Genomic DNA, 20,125 nt, shown 5'->3' on the forward strand with positions numbered 1-20,125 from the left:
CGGTGGTTGGTGGAGGAGATATGGTCATAGATCCTCCAGGTCTTAATGCCTCCCTTGTGCTTGTGTCTGCAGATTGAGAAGATCATGACACTGATTGGTGCTGGCATTGACTTTTCCAGAGATCGCCAATACGCTACACCAGGTACAGTACAACCATTACTATTATGAAGAGAACTCAACAATTATTCATCCCTGTTGCAACTATTTGCAAAGATTATACATTTACAATGTTTGTACATTTTGCAAATAAAATGAATTTACATTGGCAGTTGAATACATTTGAGAGCATATCTTCATATAACAGTGGTTCCTTGACTTGTGAGTTTATCATGCTATATAAACATACAGTAATAAAAAAAAATTAATCTAAAGAAATAAAGCTTCTCCATAATTAGTTTTTAAAAAATCACTTGATTTTCACTGAAATTATTCTGACTTTACTGTTTTTTTGCCCCAGGCTTTCCTGGCGCTGGCGTTACAGCCTTTATTGACTGTTGCTTCAGCCTAGTGCATATGATAAAAATACTACTACTGGTAGAAATACTACGCTTGTACTGCTTCACCAAATCTACTGATGGGGGAAAACACTGTGGTCAGAATAGTTGGGACCCTAGTTGGGGCCAGATGAGATCAAGGATCAAAATTTTACTGAGTCTTTGGAGCCCAAAAATTGTCCAAGTCCTATAAGAGATAGACGTGGGAGATCGAGCAACATCTGGTCACAAACTAATTTATTCACAAATAATTGGTCCTGAAGTTACAATGAGCTAAATGCAGACTCTTAAAATGAAACAATGTTATTTAGGACAATACCCTCCTCTCTGACTTGTCGGTCCTGGTAGGACTGACAACATGCTTGGATCTGTTGTTTACCAGTGTAAGCAATGGAAGGAACCTTGTATTCTGATAGCGTTTTCCCACCGTTGCTGATAAAAATGTTTTTGTTAGGTCCTGCACCTGTGTGGGAATCTTGTTTTTTTTAACCTGTTTTTACCAATGGTCCCACTAGGTGTAATTGTTTTTAAACTTTGTCTTGCATTTGTACATACAGTACTTTTCTGTGTGTGGGGCATCGTGCTGCCTTTTTATTAATTAAATCCTGTGCCCATGTACCGACAGTGGTGGCTCGTCAATATGGAGTGCAGTGAAAATTAAATATTATTCTAAAAATAATTAACGATATTTCTCTATGTGTTTTTAGGTGAGCAGCATAAATAGTATCAGTTGTTAATGAGTAAATATTCATTTATTCTCAAACAATGTCGTACTTTCAGTTTTGGCGCACAGAAAATTGTTGATAGACGTTGAACCGCTCCAGTGAGAGTTTGCAGTACCACATCGTCTCCAAAATGTGAAAAAATTTCGTTTTTTTATCAAGCCTCCTGTATGATCCCCACTTTGATATGGATTTTTGTGTGTGTGTTTTTTTTTTTTTCAAAAACAGTGTTTTTCAACAAAAGATTTTACGACATGTATGTGTTTTTTAACCTTTTTTTATAAATATAATGGATGGATGGATTTGTTTTATGAATACCTGAACTTTGATTGTATGGTATGAAGTTCATTGCCACCATCTAGTGGTGGAGTGGCTGAAGCTGAAAGTCACATTTTTGCTAGCGACACAAAGCAAAAAATAATAAATCAACAAAGCAATGGCTTGTATCTTGAAAAACGTCAAGGTGCCGCTGTATGCAAACTTAAACGTAGTTAGTTACCAGTAAAGTTTGCATTACGTTAGGAAGAGGAAAGCAACTGCTTGCTTGATTAGCATTGAGTGACAGTGGAGGTTGCAAACAAAATTTACTTTTGCCCTCTGTTTCAGCCACAGCTGATTTACAATTTCAGGAACTCATTGTTAAGTCTTGAGTAACAAAAATGCATGACAAGCTAAAGGAGCTCAAACAGACTTAGATGGTTACAAATTGTCGCTGTAGAAATTAGAAAGCATTTGTTACTGCCCACCATACACATCACTGCTTTTTCCATATCGGTTTTGCACCATTTCCAAATTTATTCATACTTTGAGAGGACAGTCAAATAGATGTTATTAGGGATTTAAAGTGTAAACCTTTATCAATGTGTTGCTGAATAAAAAAGGTTTAATCAGGTTTATTTTCCGTTTGCATTAGAAGGCAACAAATCATGTTTGGGTGTCTTTCTGTGATTTATTCTACTCAGTGACGATGCCTGTGGACTGGCAACTCCCTTCAGCTTTTACTAGTCATAATTATTTGAAATTAACGACCCTATTAATTATATTGAACAAAACAATAATATGCACTACTCTCCAGTCTAGTAAGTCATTGTAGACACCTTGTTTGTTATGCCACGTACAGAAGCGAGCTTTTTAAATATTAACCATTACGTATGTCAGGGGATGAGCTCATCTTTCTTTGTAGGCTCGAGGAAAGATGAGAGCACTGCAGTCAATCAGTCGGCGCCACATCAGTCTCTCTCTCTCTCTCTCTCGCTCCCGCTCTCTCTCTCGCTCTCTCACCTTTTAGTTGCTATCTTCACTCTGCTGTGTGCTCAAGACTCAAGCTTTCATCCGAGTACTCACATCTTCACATAATCAGAGCAGAGGAGGCTCTCTGCTTGATTTTGGCCAGGTTTGCATCCTTTCACTTGTGTCTGGAGAACTGTGGTGTTTGATTGGCCCCATGCCTGTTCTACTGATTTCTGTCAGGATGAAAAGTGTGCTGTGAAAAAGCCCAGAACAAGAAGTCAAGCCTAATAATAATGAGGGTAGCCAGGGTCTGTAAATGAGGCGGTTGCTCCCATCATTGACACAAAGTCACCACTTGCAGGCTTTAAGAAGGGAGGAGGTGAGTTTGGAAGAGTAACATTCAAGAGCGACAGGGAGAGAGAAGAGAGGGAGTTGATAAGGAGGGGCAGCATCACACGCAGCCAGCAGGAAAAAAGACAGACACTACCTCAACATCAGTACCATTTGCACTGAGAAGAGACGGAAGGAATTTTGTAGAAATGAGATGAATTAAGAGTGCATTATTTTGTTTCCCGCTTCTACTGATGTCTAAGTGACTGACTGAATCTTTGACTGGATGAATCTTGTTTGTTTCTGAGCTCTTGCATTGATGGATTTATTTGATGATTTATTTATGTCCTAATCTGTCCAACCTAATCCAGGTGATATTCTAATATTTCACTATTTCTCGTGATATCCATGCTGCGGTGAGTGACTGGTTTTAAGTTGAGTAGGGTGGATCTCTGTCAGTCATGAATGAGAATTGTTGTCAGCTTACTGCCTCCTGCTCTTGAACCTTTCCAACTGATGGACCAAAAACTTAGTACAAGAACTTTTTCTCATGTTCCTGAATCTGTAGCACAGCAACAACTAATTAAATGGTGGTCAACCAGATCGCATCAATTTCACAATTGTCTTTGCCCCTGAGAGCCGGGGCACTAAGATCCGTCTTTGGAAACTGTGGCTCAGTCCCCGCCGCCCCGCGGGAGCTGGCCCCCTGCCCGCAGAGGACACTGTCTCTTACACCGTCCTGTTGCCGGTGCGCCCGGCACTGCTGGCCAAAGATGATGTGGTTATGTCACATATCATCCTCAGCATGCCGCTGTTACCGGATGAATGGTTTCTCGCTCCTGAAGCGTGTTCCACTGTCGCCAGGTGCCTCTGTCCGACTGCTACAGCAGCCTGTCGGAGACTGGTTGGAGCTGGTGGGGTTGCCTCAGTACGAAAGCAAGCTGCTCCTCAACGGTTTTGACGACCTGCACTACATGGTGAGTGCCTGTTGTTTTTATGTTCTCATGATGACTTATCTTTGTTCTCTTCTCATTTGATATGTTTTTTTTTCTTTTCTTTTTTTGCATATACCCTGTCAACCTAGAGACATTACCATTAATTTTAGGGGTGTTAAAAAAAATCGATTCGGCAATATATCGCGATATTACAGCGCACAATTCTCGAATCGATTTGATATGCGGCCGAATCGATGTTTAAACATTAATTTTTCGATGGAAATATTCAACAAAACGTCTTACTTAGGGTTAGGGTTCACAAGTTAAGCATGGAAGAATGTTATGTTAATGGAACATTAAGCCTTAATATTTGATTTCAATGCTGTTCAAACATAAAACAGACTGCAACAGATTGTTTGTTAAATACAGTGGCTCACAGTTTTAAGCCTGAAGTTTCAGATAAATAAATACATTTTCATACAAATCTTACAGTGTACATGTACAAGTTTACTGATTAGTATTTTCTAAATTTTAATTTAAAAAAATCACAATAATCAATTTATAGATTCGTATCAGGCAATCGAATTGTGACCTATGAATCGTGATATGGATCGAATCGCAAGGTACTAGACAATTCACACCAATAATTAATTGACTTAAAGTTCCAATTGAATCTCTCTAATAATGCTTTCTTCTGCATCATAATCTGCCTTTTTTTTTTACGGCTAAATTGTCATGTTGTCACAGACTTGATGAAATCAATGACCCTGAGAACAAGATCCTGTTCCACAATGTGTGATTTAAAATGACAAGTCCCTTTTGACAGAGAGAGAGAATGAGTAACAGGTCGGGTGGCAGGCAGAGCATCAAAAATGTTAAGCACATCTTTCAAATCTGAGTGAAAGTCATTGAATTACCTGTGGAGCTGCCTGCATCATTTTGATTTATTAAAACACATCAACTTTGTGTTACCACAGCATACTTTGTTTGGATTAATAACTGACACACTACGACGCATCTGGCAACTATTCACAGCGCTTCACTTTGTCCACATTTTCAAATATTGCAACCTCATTTCAAAATGGAATACAGTACTGTACATTTTTTTCTTTAAAATTCTACACACAACACCACATAATGACAATGAGGGGAAAACAAGTTGTTTAAAGTTGTACAAATATATTAAAACTAAACTAAGGCCCCGTCCACACAAAGCCGGTTTCAATGTTTCCTCACAAGTTTCTTACCGTTTAGGCAGTTCGTCCACACGGCGGCGCAGTTTCGGAGCATGAAACCAATCACTTTTGAAATCGGGCTCCAGAGTGGAAAGATTTCAAAACACGCCCCGTAAGCTTTCCTCTAGACAGCATATACAGGATACTCCTCCAGTGATGACGTAATGATCGCAGCACGATAACGACACATTGTCGTAGTTTATTTACTCAAATTCTCGCGTGACCGTCAGTCTGTCAACAACAATGGCGGATAGCCGTGTCGTAGTCGTTTTGCGCAACCTCCTTAGCTTGCTTATGCTTTTGCAGCAAAATATTTTGCTTCTTTATTCCCATGTTCAACAAGCGGTGGTGTACTTGAATCACCCGCCATTGTCACTTCTCCTGTGTTCGTCTTCTTCATGTTGTTTCGATACATGCAAAGCCATGTTTGTTCTGTAAATTGCAATAAAGTTTTTTTTTAAAAGAAAGAAAAAGTGCTTGGCTGTGTCCGAATGTGCACCCTACTCCCTATATAGTGCCCTACTGAGGGGTCACGTCATTTTTTATTGGCGTCCGAATTTCCAGGGAGCGAAAATGTAGGGCACTCAAAATTACCCACAATGCACTCTGAGTATAGTGGTAGCAAGTAGTAAGTAGCAAACATCGATGTTCACTCAACTGGATATAGACCACAATGCATTGCAAATATGAAAAAAAAAACATGGCGCGAGTGACAGCGCAATCGCGAGAATACAAGCGATGCATTAATATATACTATGGAAATAATAAATGCGTTTTAGTTGAAAATATTTACAACAAAGGAACTAAAGTACAGTTTAAAAACATTTTCATTCACAATAAATAGTCGGAGATTTATGCTACGGTGCGTCGTAACAGTTCCGGTGGTCACATGATCTGCGACGAGGAGAAAGTAGTGAGCTGGCTGTCCGAATCACCAAACAGAAAGAGGGCACTACATATTAAGCCACTATATAGTGCGGGGCTATGTAGTGAATGAGGGGTTAGGAGACAAGGGTGGACATTCGGACACAGCCACAGTTTTTGCCACAAAGCTGAAAATTGAGCTCCGGTGAATCGTGTTTCCAGTGATCATCCTTAAGAAATTACTAGAGATTAACTTGAGTCCACCTGTTGATTGGACATGATTTGGAAAGGCACGCACCTGTCTGTATACTGTCAGGTCCCACAGGTGACAGTGTATGTCAGAGCACAAACCAAGCATTAAGTCAAAGGTGTTGTCTGTAGACCTCCAAGAAAGGATTGTCTCGTGGCACAAATCTGGGCAATGATGCAGAAAAAAGTTCTGCTGCTTTGAAGGTTCCAATGAGCACGGTGGCCTTTGTAATCTGTAAATTGAAATGAGTTGGAATGGAACAAGTTCCAAAGGGCTCTTCCTAGAGCTGGCCACCCGTCTATACTTAGCAATCGGGAGAGTCAGGGAGGCGACCAAGAACCAATGCTCACTCTGGCAGAGCTTTAGCAGAGAGAGGAGAAACTCTCCGGAGGACAACCATCTCTACAGAACTCCACCAATCAGGCCTGAATGGTAGAGTGGACAGAGATGGAACTCTTTGGTGTGAATGCCAGGTGTCATGTTTGGAGGAAACCAAGCCCTGCTCTTCACCTGACCAATATTATGCCTGCAGTGAAGTATGGCGGTGGCAGCAGCATCATGTTGTAGGGATGTTTTTCAGCAGTAGGAACTGGCGACTAGTCAGGATTGAGGGAAAGGTGAATGCAGCAACGTACAGAGACATCGTGGATGATAATCTACTCCCGGACCGAGGTTCACCTGCTAACAGAACAACGACCCTAAGCGCACTCACTGCCAAAACAACAACAGGACAACTTTGTGAATCTCCTTGAGTGTCCCAGCCAAAGCCCAGACTTGAAGCCAATCGACCATCTCTGGAGAGATCTGAAAATGGCTATGCACCTGCGCACCCCATCCAACCTGGTGGTAGAGAGGTGCTGCAAAGAGGAATGGGTGAAACTGCCCAAAGATAGGTGTGTCAAGCTTGTGGCTTCATAACAAAACAAAAACAACAACAACAACTAGAGGCTGTAATTACTGCCAAAGGTGCATCAACAAAGTTGATTGAACAAAGGCTGTGAATACTTGTAATGTAAATGTGGTCTTTTTTTATGTAGCATTTTTTTTTCACGCTGTCATGTTGTGTGTAGGATTTTGAGGAAATAATTCATTACATTTAATGATAAAGCTGTAACATGATCAAATGTGAAAAACTGCTGCTCACCGCTCCCACAGGGGATGATGGGTCAAATGCGGAGAACAAATTTCGCCCCACTTCGGTGGGTGTGACAATCAGTGGTACTTTAAAACGCTGTGACTTTCCAGATGTACTCTGTCTGATATAATCTTATACTTTATTCAAATTTTATAGTACTGGTATAGATTTACTATAATAGTGGTTGCTAGGCTTGGGGAAGGATGTGACGGTTTTCTGGTTTTGTTGTCTACCGGTACTTTAATTCTGATGCGTACTTTTAAGATTTGCATTCATTTCTTTTTAATCCTCTTTCCTGTTTAACTCAGTTGAGTTTTCCTCCCTTTGATGTTACCAACAGCCTTATGTAACTGAAGCGATAATTCAAAGTTAGTCATGCTTCTCAGAACTAATTCCTTCTCGGAATCTTTATATTAAAGCATACATTTTAAAACTTTTGTATTTTTGGGGATTTAAAAAGGAAGCTGAAAAAATCAAGATAGAAATAATCAAGAGTACTTGCTGAAGTTGTCTATTTGTGGTTTAATTTATAATTTAATTTATAATTCAAGTGAATTTTTTTGCATTGCAGTGTGCGAGGCAAAGTTTGCATTTTGTGCATCATCAAAACACAGTGACTAGCAAAATTGACAATCAACTGCTGAGACCGTTCCAAAAACCTTTGCTGGGGGAGGTCAAGGAAAGCGCTGCTGCGCTACTTGCGCTGTAGCAGCTAGCTAGTAACACATTTTGGCAGAACTGATATTAGCCTCTAGTTAAATGCTTTCAAATCCAGGTTAAATACGGAATGTATTTATTTTATTTTATTTTCAAACACACTTATATAAAAAAAGAAAACTAGAGAGAGAAAAAATCTACTCGAAGATATTCAAAAATTATATAAAACAAAAACAACCTATACATGTAAAAAAAAAAAAAAAAAAAAAAAAAAGGAGTCGAAAGAAGTAAGGTATTTTATAATATTTCTATAATAATTTTTTTCCAAAATTATGTTCTTGCACTGTACGTTCTTTCAGTAATCTTAGCAAACGTATTTTTATTTCTGTACTTTGCTTCTTCTTTTTTATATATATATATATATATATATATATATATATATATATATATATATATCTTAAATTCCTCTTTCTTTAAATGTTATATTTTGCATTTTAGATGTTGTTTGGTAACTATGTGAAGCACATTGAGCTACCCTTGTGTATGACATTTGAAGCTACCTTGCCTAATTAGCAGGGCTGTAACAGAAACCGGTTTCAACCTGAAAATCGTTTTGTTTTTTTGTTTTTTTTACTTAAAACATGTGTGTCGTTCTACTTTGAAATACAAACCCAATTCCAAAAAAGTACGCCATACAAATTGTAGGACACAGACAGATCGTGAATAAAAACCGAATGCAATTATGTGGAAGTGCCAAATTGTAATATTTTATTCAGAATAGAACATAGAAAACAGGTCAAAAGTTTAAACTGAGAAAATGTATAATTTTAAGGGAAAAATCTCCCAAAAGTTGGGACACGGCCATTTTCACCACTGTGAGGCATCCCCTCTTCTTCTTACAACAGTCTGCAAACGTCTGGGGATCGAGGAGACAAGTTTCTCAAGTTTAGAAATAGGAATGCTGTCCCATTCTTGTCTAACACGCGTCTCTCTAACTGTTCAACTGTCTTGAGCTTTCTTTCTTGCACCTTCCCCTTTATGATGCACCAAATGTGCTCTATAAGTAAAAGACGTGGACTGCAGGCTGGCCATTTCAATACCCGCATCCTTTTCCTACGCAGCCTTGATGTTGTAATTGGTGCTGCATGTGGTCTGGCATTATGGTGTTGAGAAATGCAAGATCTTCTCTGAAAGTGATGATGCCTGGATGGGAGTAAATGTTGTTCTCCAATCTGAATGTACCTTTCTGCATTGACGATGCCTTTCCAGATGTGGAAGCTGTCCATGCCACACGCACTCATGCAACCCTTTACCATCACAGATGCAGGCTTATCAACTGAGTGCTGATAACAACTTGCACTTGGACAAGAGTAAAATGAAGAATTGAAAAATAAAAGTCACTCAAGTGTTGAGCTAGGGAGACTGCACACTACCACCTTAGCAATGCCCCTCCTACTGTTTGCGTATATCCAAGAGGAAACCAAAAACATTGTTTTTGGTCTCTTGGAGTTCCGAAGATTCAGCTGGCATGAGCAATATACTAACACACAGCTGGAGCTACGTGGCTCAGGGAGTAGAACGGCTGCCTCCCAAGCTGAAGGTCGTGAGTTTGTTCCTCATCCCATGAGTGACTTTTATTTATTTTTATGGGTTTATTCTTTATTTTACTCTGAGTCTATTTGGTCCCACTCTAAACAGAGTCAAGTTTACTCTACAGAATTTACTGTGTACTAATAGTTTTTTTATCCATCATCATGCAGTCAGATCACTGCACCCTGCCCATACTCCACCCTCTTTTCACATAAGTGTTTTTTTGCTAAATAATTACATGGTGAAAGGCCTCATTAAAAAGCAATGGTTATTTACTGGCACTTAAGAATAACGTAAATCTTGCTTTGATAAGAGGTCCTACTTTACCGTTGTATCTGGGCACATGCAAATTCTTTTGTTTGGTTCCCAATTCTGATTGTTTTGTCTTCTATCTTAAGTCGTTTGCGGAGACTCCTTGCTACTGATGCTAAATTGAAAAATCTTTAATGGCTTTGTAGATGAGAAAATAATGGGTTTGTGTTGCATTTATTCACTTGGATCTCATGTACCAAGCCATATGCCGTAGGTCACCATCTCATTATCCTTAACCTGTGTGCATTTGTATTGTGCCTTTGTGGACGAGTGACAGTAAGGGGTTGATTTTAATTATTTAAGCATTGTGGGTTGCATTTTTTTGTATGAAATGTGCTTTATAAATCAAAGATTGGTTGGTTGAACTATTTTACATTGCATCTGATTGCAGTAAATTTTGTTTCAATTAATTACAAAAGTCTGATGACAGCTTGTCATTTTAATGACTTTTGCCTCTGTTACAATAAAACTGAACAAGACAACAATGAAACTCAGTTTAAAACTGTAACTGGCGCCATGTATCAGTTAATCTCCAGTCGGACAGTAATGCAATGATCTGCACTCAGGGAAAGTGCTATGATCTATCCAGCTCCTGAAATAATTTCCCCCCAGCCATAGCGGAAACAATCAGCGCTTTGCCTCACTATGATAATGGCTTTACGTTGTTCATTTACTGTAGCTGTTTCTTCTGAAAGCCCAAAAGATGTCTTGCGATGCTTTGTGGTTCAATTTCGTCCCTCCCGACCGCCAGGTGGCGGTGCTGAAACAGCACGGATTCCCCCACCCGCCGCCTGGCTGTCGTTCGGGACTCATAGAGCCGTAATTACATACATACATATAACTGTCGTTTTCCAACACCTTGGGAAAAGTTTATCTTTAAAGTTTAAATGGCACAAACACACATGAATCCCAAAAGGGTATTTTTCTTAAAGGGGAAGTCAATTTCTTAAAGGGGAAGTCACCCCCCCCCCCCAAATGTCTTGACAATAATATGTTCTATGCAGCCCCGCTAGTCTAAATACGATATTCTGGTAATTGCATTAGTGAAAATGAGTTAAGCAGCAAAATCCAGCAGTTTTTTATCAATATCACAAGGTTGCCATTTTGCCTTGCTGTCGCCTGAAAATGACATCACAGCTGCTCAGGTCTTAGGTAACAACCAATCACAGCTCAGCTTCAGAAAGCAGGTGCGCTGTGATTGGTCGTTGCCTGAGCCCTGAGCAACATTGATGTCATCTTCTGTTGACAGCAAGTGGCAAAATGGCCGCCCCCGTGAGATGGATACAAACAGCTGGATTTTGCTGCATAACTCATATTCCACAAATATAATATTCATCAGACTGTCATGTTTATACTAGTGAGGTTACATATAGCATATTATTGTCATGAAATGTTTAAGGTTGACTTCCCTTGTACCTCACAAGAAATCACAAATCTAGGTCACGCAAGGAGTTAGCTCCTAGAATTGCAACACTCATTAGTTTATTCAATCTGGTTTGCTGTATGTTTGATGTTTATTGTCACCATAAAGACTTACAGTAAATATCAAACGGATTGGATCGACTCCACGCAGTGGTCACCACCAGTTGACACACTAGCATTCTCTGTCTCATTGATTTGCTGTATCGTTCCTTTTTGTGCTATCCATCAGTGTGGTGCACGGTCTCAAAGGTTATGTAGTGTGCGTAAGCAGAGGTGGATCATCGTTCATGCTGTCAGACGCTCCCTGCACTCAAATGTGTCATTTAATGTTGTATTGAGCCGCCTCCCCCAATTTAACAGCCAGTGGGTCCTACAAAGGAGTTTGAACATCTTGCCCAGGAAGGAATCGACATTTTTTTTTCTGCAAGGGTAGCATTTAGTTGTGATCAATACTAACCCTGCAGTGTTTTGCTTGGCTGAAAGTAGCGGTCAATCCATAAAGTGTTTTAGATGACTATATTTAGAGCTCTGGCAGGATGCTATAACGCATTTTAAGTACAACTTTTACTAAAACTCAGCACAAACTTTGTCTTCATTGAGCGTTGTATTTGCACATGTCTGTGGCATCAACTCAAATTCACCAATAAGAAATGCAGAAACTTAATGGAAAAGAAGGTGCAGTATAATTTTGGTAAAAAAACAAACAAACTTCTATCTACAGACAGCAACATCCTGATGTTTTCCCCGACAGTGAAAAGAGGCATTTGCATGATTAAATTTGCAAATGCACCTCAGGCATCGTCTGATGATGCAATATATGCAAATATTTCATTTCGCTTTGCTTTTGGAGTCAGCCTGGTTTGATTCATCGCAGCTTGATCCCTCTGGCTTTTAGTGCATTTTGTGGCGTCTATGCTAAGACAAAATACACAACTTAATTTAGTAGAGTCCTTTTAGCAACATCCTGCTTTTCTTTACAGGGGAGCAATGTAATGGAGGAGCAGGACTTGCGAGAGATCGGGATCACAGACCCAGGTCACAGAAAGAAGATCCTGCAGGCAGCACGTTCCCTACCCAAGGTATAAAGCACAGATACTAAACCTGAAGTTTGCGTCAATGAAGCACAATCAGAATGTGTCTCCTATATTCATATTTGTGGCTATGATGGAATGACTTGCTTTTTGCAGGTGAAAGCACTGGGCTGTGATGGCAGCAATTCCCTCTCATCCTGGTTGGAGAATCTGGGCCTCAATGAGTACCTCCATAACTTCCTGGCCAGTGGTTACCGCTCACTGGACTGTATCAGAAACCTGTGGGAACTGGAGATTGTCAATGTGAGTAGGAGTGATGGACCTGGACTGGACTGTGAGGCGTTTCAATGTGGGTTTGTGGAAATTGGATTTCTGATTCTGCATTTTCTCCTCTGCCATCTTGAATGCAGGTCCTTAAGATCACCCTGCTTGGTCACAGGAAGCGCATTATTGCATCATTAGCAGAGAGGCCTTATGAAGAACCTCCCATCAAGCCACCTCGGTTGTCTCAGATCAGGGTAATTGCAACCTTTTGTGTAATAGAGGAGTTAAAGTTTGTTAAATTCAGCCATGCTTGGCTGGGTTGATTGAGGTACTGCAGATGAAATGCTACTGGCTAGTTGGGATGTCACGATAACGACAATATTATGATATTGCGATATTGAAATAGCCCTCCACCCTTTGTTCATTCACTGCCATTGATGGCTATAGACGTAAAAAAAAAACATTTTAATAATTTTTATTATTTTGACATTTTCCCACTTTTTTTAACAAGAGTTTGTAAACCTAGATTTTTTTTTATTGCATTAAAACAGATATAAAAATTGGGATTAATCATGAGTTAACTAGTGAAGTCATGCGATTAACTATGATTCAAAATTTTAATCGCCTGACGCCCCTAATTTTTAATAATATTTTCTTTAAAAAAAAGAGTTTATTATTATTTATTTAATTTTTTTAAAGAAAAGATTAATAAAAATTAGGGGCATCAGGCAATTAAAATTTGTAATCGTAATTAATCGCATTACTTCACTAGTTAACTCATGATTAATCACAAATTTTACATCTGTTCTGTTTTCATACTCTTGTTAACAAAAATTTATTATTTTTTTTTAAATAGAAATAGTTCTAATGAATTTTTGACGTCTATAGACGTCAATGGCAGTGAATTAGTTAAAAGCAGCACATCTTTTGAAAAAGGCGATGTTGTATTCAATTTGTGCAGTTCCAGTACCCTCTGGTTGTTAGTTATTAGTGCAGTTTAATTTTAATTAGGCATGTTGTGGCCATCTACTGTATGTTTAGTACCCACACTAATGGCCAGATGAAGGGGAACGTAACACGTTTGAGTTTGTCAACAAATTGTCTCCATTCACAATGTGTGTGTGCATTAGCAAGTACAGTAAGTGTCACAATATTAAGTGTCATTTGTAATTGTAGGTCATTTATGTACATATTACCTGTTGAGAAAACCTGTTCTGATTATTATTGCTCACATGGACAAAACTATGTTCTGACCTGACATAGCTCCCCTCAATATGGTGACAATTATTGTATCATGATGTTTGGATATCGTTACATCCTTAATGGTTAGGTTGCTCATCAACAAACTATATCTGATCGTCTGCAGTGCCAAGAACTCCCAGCATCCCAGTCCTCGTTGTCACTTGGTCAGATGGAGCCCGCCACGTGTCAGTCCATGGATCCTCTGCTTCCAGCCGGGGAACCAGTGAGGAAGAAAGTGCCAGATAACGACTATGACGTCACCCAAAGACATCGCAATGAACGCCGCAGATCACATGTGTGTTTATAAGCATATTTCCTCTCCAGAAGTGTTTCTACTGGTAAGAAGCACCCGGCAGAACTTCAGTCTTGATGGGTTTTTTTCCAGGAACGGCAAGAGGAGCGGCATCGGGAATCCCGTTTGATTCTTCGGCCACCTAGTTTAGCAGCTACATATGCTCCGGTCCAGAACTGGCATCACCAGCCTGAGAAGCTCATCTTTGAATGCTGCGCTTATGAAGCCAGCGTGAGTTGTTTTCTATCCGCTATAGCAAAGCAGCTTGCTTTGAGTATTTGGTGAATGTGTCAAACCACAATCGGGGTTTCTTTACAGTACCTGGGTTCCATGCTTATTAAGGAGCTACGGGGCACTGAGTCCACCCAGGATGCCTGTGCCAAAATGCGGGTTAGTACCAATGTCCTAATGTCATCCAAGTTCAAAAAGTGACATGCTCTACATTTTAGCACAACAAGTGTGATGTGTCTTTATGTCCTTACGACTTTGTGTGTTTTATTTTTTTGCTATTTCTTTCAGAGGTCAACAGAACAAATGAGAAAAGTCCCCATCATTGTCCTCTCTATCACGTACAAAGGTGTGAAGTTCATTGATGCAGCCAACAAGGTTAGTTCTGTTTATTAGTTATTCTGCTTCAACTGAAAAGTCACTTTGAAGCTAAGGTCAACGTTGTGCTTTTGGTGGCTAACTGTTGATATAAACGTACTGAGCACAAAAATGCAAACAATTCTAAACACTAAATAATGGTAGTTTAACTCTGCTGTTATGCAGGGCTCCCTTGTGGTCTTTTACTGACCCCTGCTGGTGTGTGGTTACTTACTCATGCAGGTGCCGAAAAGACTTGTTAACCAATCACCGGCTGGAATCTTTGGAATACGTTCAAGCTGTAGTGTAACTTCCTGGCCTAAATATATGCAACTTTTTCCACCCTTTGTCTCACACTCAAAAGTATTTTTTCTTGAATCCAAGCTGTGCAAGTTTGTTGGCATGCTCTCGTTCGACAATGTTTCACTTTTACATCATGGAACTAGAATATATTAATAGTGATAGAAACTCCAAAATTGGGCTGCACAATATATCGAAAAAATATTGATATTGCGATATTGGCTCATGCAATATGCATATCGCAAAAACATGCAATACGTTTTATATGGAATTTTATGCTTTTATCTGAATTTGACCAATCAAATAAAATGTGCACCGCCATCCAATAGTTGAACATTATCGAGAGGTAATTACAATTAATTAACTAAGAATACATTGAGTGTGCTGAATTTGCTACATAAAAAATTTAATTTCATTAGATAATAAAAAATGTCATTTATTTAGGTACATGATAGATATCGCAATAATATCAATATTGCTATATTCAGCAACTATATCGCATGTTTTTCCAATATTGTGCAGCCCTACTCCCAAGTTTTATTTGACCCGATCTTCTGACCTCGTTCTGGTTTTCTTGCAGAATATCATCGCAGAGCATGAGATCCGTAACATTTCATGTGCAGCCCAGGACCCGGAAGACTTGTGCACATTTGCTTACATCACAAAAGACTTGCAGACCAACCACCACTACTGCCACGTGTTCAGCACTGTAGACGTGGTAACGACAAATGCTCTCCTTGTGCATGTAAATTGCCCCCCCCCTCATTATGACACAATAATGTATGTATTGTACGTCATGGTGTTCGCTGATTATGTTGATATTGAGATTACTGTGACCAAAATTATGGAATTTAGTGCTGTTATCATACTGCTAAAATAAATTAAGACTTGTGTTTTCCCCCATGGAGTTATCTTATTTATTGTTTATGTGCTGTTGAGTAGTCACCAATGCCGATGTCATGTACACCTGTACTTTTGATAAATAACCCCCCCCCCCTCCACTCCCCCCCACTCCCCCCCCCAAATCTATTAAAGATAATCCTAAAGACAAAGTAACAGTAAAATGTAATTAACATTTGAAACATGTATACTGTATCATTATTAGAAAATTCATCATGGGCTACCACAAATGGTTTCATCCGAAGTTGTCAGTCAGTAACGCAAGGAACAAGTGACAAATAACTCCTGAGCTGTCATCTGCCTTCTCAAACCATAATTTGGAAGTCAAGACAGTTTAGACAAAAGCAAAACTTTTTCTGACATGTCTCATTTACAGAAAATAAACCTGCAACCTTTGTGATCACCCTCTTTTAGAACCTTACCTATGAGATCATACTGACACTGGGTCAAGCGTTTGAGGTGGCCTATCAGCTGGCTCTGCAGGCCCAGAGGACCAAACAGCACCAGAACCTCCCAGTGGGTGCTGCTTCCGAGCTCATCAACACCAAGTCCAGCCGACCCGTGCCCAAACCACGAGGAAGTATTCGCAAGTCAGGGGTGAGTCCATATTTTAGGACAGTATGTAAAGATGAAGAATTTTAGTGTCACAGGATTCAAGGCTCAAGTATTTGGCTTATCATGAGAAGACAATGGAGAGAGATTTTTAACATTGAGAAGGCTGGAATCATTATTTGAAAATGTGCTAACCACTATGCCAACATGCTGCAGAACTTGATTCACAATAATCACATTTGTGCTTATATTTATTATATCTCTTCCACATCTTGCTACTGCTGCGATCCTCACACAGGATGTACTAATGTATGTCATTTTCAAAGCAAAACACAACATTCAAGGTAGAGCCCTCGAAGCTAATCTAATCATCCTAATTTGACCATGTTTGCCTGCAGTTAGCATGACACCATTAGTGAGCGTGTCGTGTGCTGAATATGGATGAGACACTTCAGGGACGCACATTTCTGACCGCGGCTTAATTAATGAGCTAAAGAGGATCATGGTGTTCAGTCTCCTTGTGTTGCATTCCACTTTCACATTATCACCTCCGCCTCTCCTTCCGTGCTAGCCAGGACATTCCTCAACTATTAAGTTATTGTTGCAACTTCTACACCGTCATCAAACTTCCTTTTGGAAACGTCCTTCCTCCATCTTTTGTGATGCTGCCTTCACTTCCTCATGATATGTTTTATAACTTCTTCCTCCAAGCAATTAATTGTAATTGTTCAGTTCATGTGTGTTTCTGTTTGTTACTTAAATTAATTTTTTTATATTTGTTATTTTGTGGATGCATTAGTTACACTTTACTGACCTCCAGTGTTTGTCAATGCTACTTTTGGCTGCGACAGTTTAGAGTCCACAACATTAAATTGTGTAGAATAAATTTTACTCTGAAAAAGACTATATTCGATCTCGGTCTAAAAAGAGTCAACTTTACACTCGGAAGAGAGTAAAATATATATAATTACAAAAGAAACGCTCAAGTGTTCAGTATCAGGGCAACCTCACAACCTTCAGCATGGGAGACGGCCACTCTATCACTTGAGCTATGCCACGCCTACTGTTGGCTAACTTTGAGGTATGAGAACTCCAGCTGACACCAGCGATATACTGACACACAATAGGACCGGCATGGGTTGATTGGATCTCCCAACCTAAAGGTTCTGTGATCGTTCCTCAACCCTTGAGTGTTTTGTATTTTTATTTTTTAATAATACTTTACTCTCTTCCAAGTGCAAAGTTTACTCTAGTTTGGACTGGGATCAAATATCGTCTTTTTAGAGTAAAATGTACTCTAGGAACTGCGGATCTGACTCGAAATGATCTGACCTGATCTCTTCTTACACCTTAGACCAATATTTGCCCTGCGAGGATAAATAGGTTTTATGAATCCCAGCACCATTATGCAAAGAACAGGGTAAATGCTGATTGTAATCTGACTTGTGTTTGTAGGGCAACTTTTTGGAACAGGAGGGAGATTCCCAGTCACAGAGCGGCGCCACGTGGCTGGTGGACCCCAAAGAACCCAAGCGTACAATCAGCACTAAGTATGAGACCACCATATTCTGAGTGGAACCCCCCACCGCCCTCCCTTCTTCCTGACATCTGAATTTGCGCCTAATCTCACCTTTTCTCCTTCACCTCGCCCCTCCGTGTGCCTTTCCTTCAAACTCCACCCCCCAATCATCCCTTGAACACGTCTGATGTTATAATCCTCTTCCAACTGGTATTATTTACACTACCAGCCTGCCAATCAGCTTCACTGCTAGTAAACCTCTGTTTACCTTGTATGCTCCCTGAACTCGCTACAATACTTTCTTTTCCCCTTCAGTCAACAATCTCACTGTTGACTCTTGATGATAAGACCTTTTTTTTTCTCGGTGCTTTCCCTGCTCTGCTAGGCGACGGCCACTCTGAGGCTTTTCGCTCCTGACACCCAGCGCTTTCCCACAGATGAGAGGTTGCACATGGATGCCATGGTCCTGTTATTGTTTTATACATCACTGGACTTGAAGCATTTTTTTAAGTAAAGGTCTAAAGGACACTGTGATATGGTCATGTAGCTTACAAAGTTAGCATTGAAGCACTTTCACAAACTCCCCAAGTAAGTCAAGTGTATCTTCCTGTGTTTTGGCCTTATTGAAAAGGTCACACTTGTTCAAAAAAACAGGGGCTGTATCACTCTGTTAATGTTTGGTTCAATTAGTTTGACTCCATTTTAACTGTGTGCATGTGTCATCCTTCCTGTAGCTAAACATCCCTCCCAGCCAGTATAAAAAGGACAACCCTGTTGCATGATGGGTAGGGTGATGTTTTGTGTGGGGGGGAGCATTCCCGACCATCACCAGTCTGGAGCGCAACGGTTGTTGGTACGACCTCACCGCCTTCATCACTTCAATTTCACTTCCTGCTCATCAGAGATGTCTCATAGCGTACAGATGGCGTGCTCGACACAGGTGTCCATCTTAGTCTTCTATTATTTTGTGTGGTTTTTTTATGCTACAAAAGTTAAAGCGTAATTTAATGTGTCTTTCTTCATCTCATCCTCCAAGATGTATAACTGTGACAGCAATCTTGTACAGTGTGATTTCTTAATTTAACCAAACTCAATTTACTAGAGGTAACACTACAAAGACTGTTTACTAGTTATCTAACAGGGTGCAGCTTTGGCATTCAAACTTGTTTTCATGTATTTTGATTTTATCGGGCATTTGTCCTAATGCAGCAACTTAATTTTCCGAATTAAGCGAGTGAGATTATTCACCAAACCTGCCATGCAGGACGGTACTTTGATATTTTTTTTTTCTCCTGCAATGCAAAAATAAAATAGGGAGCAGACTTTTCTCCCACTGTGAATGGTACTTGCTGGTCAGCTGATGTGTATACCTTACATCAGCGAGGGTGTGATCTAAAGTGCTCTACAATACATGAGTACATCCAAGAATTCAGCCACAAATGAGTAGTCATCATTTTTGTGTTCACTGGGAAATGCATGAAAATCTTCCTGTTCAAAGTGGGTGTACTCATTTATGTTGAGCACTGTACCCCCGTTTAGTAACGCTGTATTTGGTACATTGTCAGACCAGTAGCATTAAGTTTATGGTACACTGTCTTTAACACGCTGGTGACGGCACCTTTGGCCATCAGCATGGTCCCATTTTGCCTTTGCACGTCACTGAGGATCAGAATAAATATTTTGGGGCAAATCTGATGTGAATGAAATTGTACATGAAACTAGTGGTCTTTATTTTGATACTTGAATGATTTTTGTTTTTATAGATCTCTATACAATATGTATGTATGTATGTACAGTATGTATGTATGTAATTTTTGACTTATGTCAAAAAGAGATTAAAGGACTATGTCTTATAAAGTTACACATATCGTGGAAAATACCCTGTGATTATAGAGGCTGAATAAACTCAAGAGGGACCTCACTTCAGGAAAAGAAAAAAAAGATTGTACATAATCTTGGGCTTCCCGTTTTTTTATAATTATTTTCATAATTGTTCAATTAATAAATTGCGCAGTTTGAAAGTTTCTCCTTGATTTTTCTTTTGACTGTGTGGTCTTGAGTTGAATAAACATAATAATTGGCCTAATACACGTGACTTGCTGAGATATAGAACTATTTGATAATATGTGTACTGTCAGCAACCAGTGAAATGCAATCAAACCAGTTGTAGCAACAAACCACGCTGCATTAAATTAGATGAGAGCGGTGATTCCCAAACTTAAATGAGTCAGACATATTAAGTACATATTTTACTTGAGAAAAAT

The 20,125-nt window shown here is 39.6% G+C and overlaps 1 protein-coding gene across 9 annotated transcripts in view; it reads left to right on the forward strand.

Moving 5' to 3' along the window:
* Window positions 1-19,885, forward strand: part of anks1aa (ankyrin repeat and sterile alpha motif domain containing 1Aa) — a 61,456-nt gene extending 41,571 nt beyond the window's left edge. For 4 of the 9 annotated variants that reach the window (XM_086068713.1, XM_086068714.1, XM_086068720.1 and 1 more), the window contains 12 exons: window positions 73-142; window positions 3,641-3,753; window positions 12,157-12,255; window positions 12,364-12,510; window positions 12,618-12,725; window positions 13,838-14,008; window positions 14,099-14,236; window positions 14,324-14,395; window positions 14,525-14,611; window positions 15,471-15,635; window positions 16,205-16,387; window positions 17,798-19,885. In XM_086068713.1, the coding sequence (XP_085924839.1) occupies window positions 73-142; window positions 3,641-3,753; window positions 12,157-12,255; window positions 12,364-12,510; window positions 12,618-12,725; window positions 13,838-14,008; window positions 14,099-14,236; window positions 14,324-14,395; window positions 14,525-14,611; window positions 15,471-15,635; window positions 16,205-16,387; window positions 17,798-17,914 (1,470 nt within the window). In that variant the 3' untranslated portion in view covers window positions 17,915-19,885. The remainder of the gene's footprint in view (window positions 1-72; window positions 143-3,640; window positions 3,754-12,156; window positions 12,256-12,363; window positions 12,511-12,617; window positions 12,726-13,837; window positions 14,009-14,098; window positions 14,237-14,323; window positions 14,396-14,524; window positions 14,612-15,470; window positions 15,636-16,204; window positions 16,388-17,797) is intronic. The other 5 variants (XM_086068717.1, XM_086068721.1, XM_086068722.1 and 2 more) reach the window with 3 other exon arrangements.
* Window positions 19,886-20,125: the final 240 nt, after the last annotated feature.

Source organism: Leptonotus elevatus, chromosome 2, assembly GCF_054856555.1.
Source record: "Leptonotus elevatus isolate MCC_2025b chromosome 2, RoL_Lele_1.0, whole genome shotgun sequence".
NCBI classification, from domain to species: Eukaryota; Metazoa; Chordata; class Actinopteri; order Syngnathiformes; family Syngnathidae; genus Leptonotus; species Leptonotus elevatus.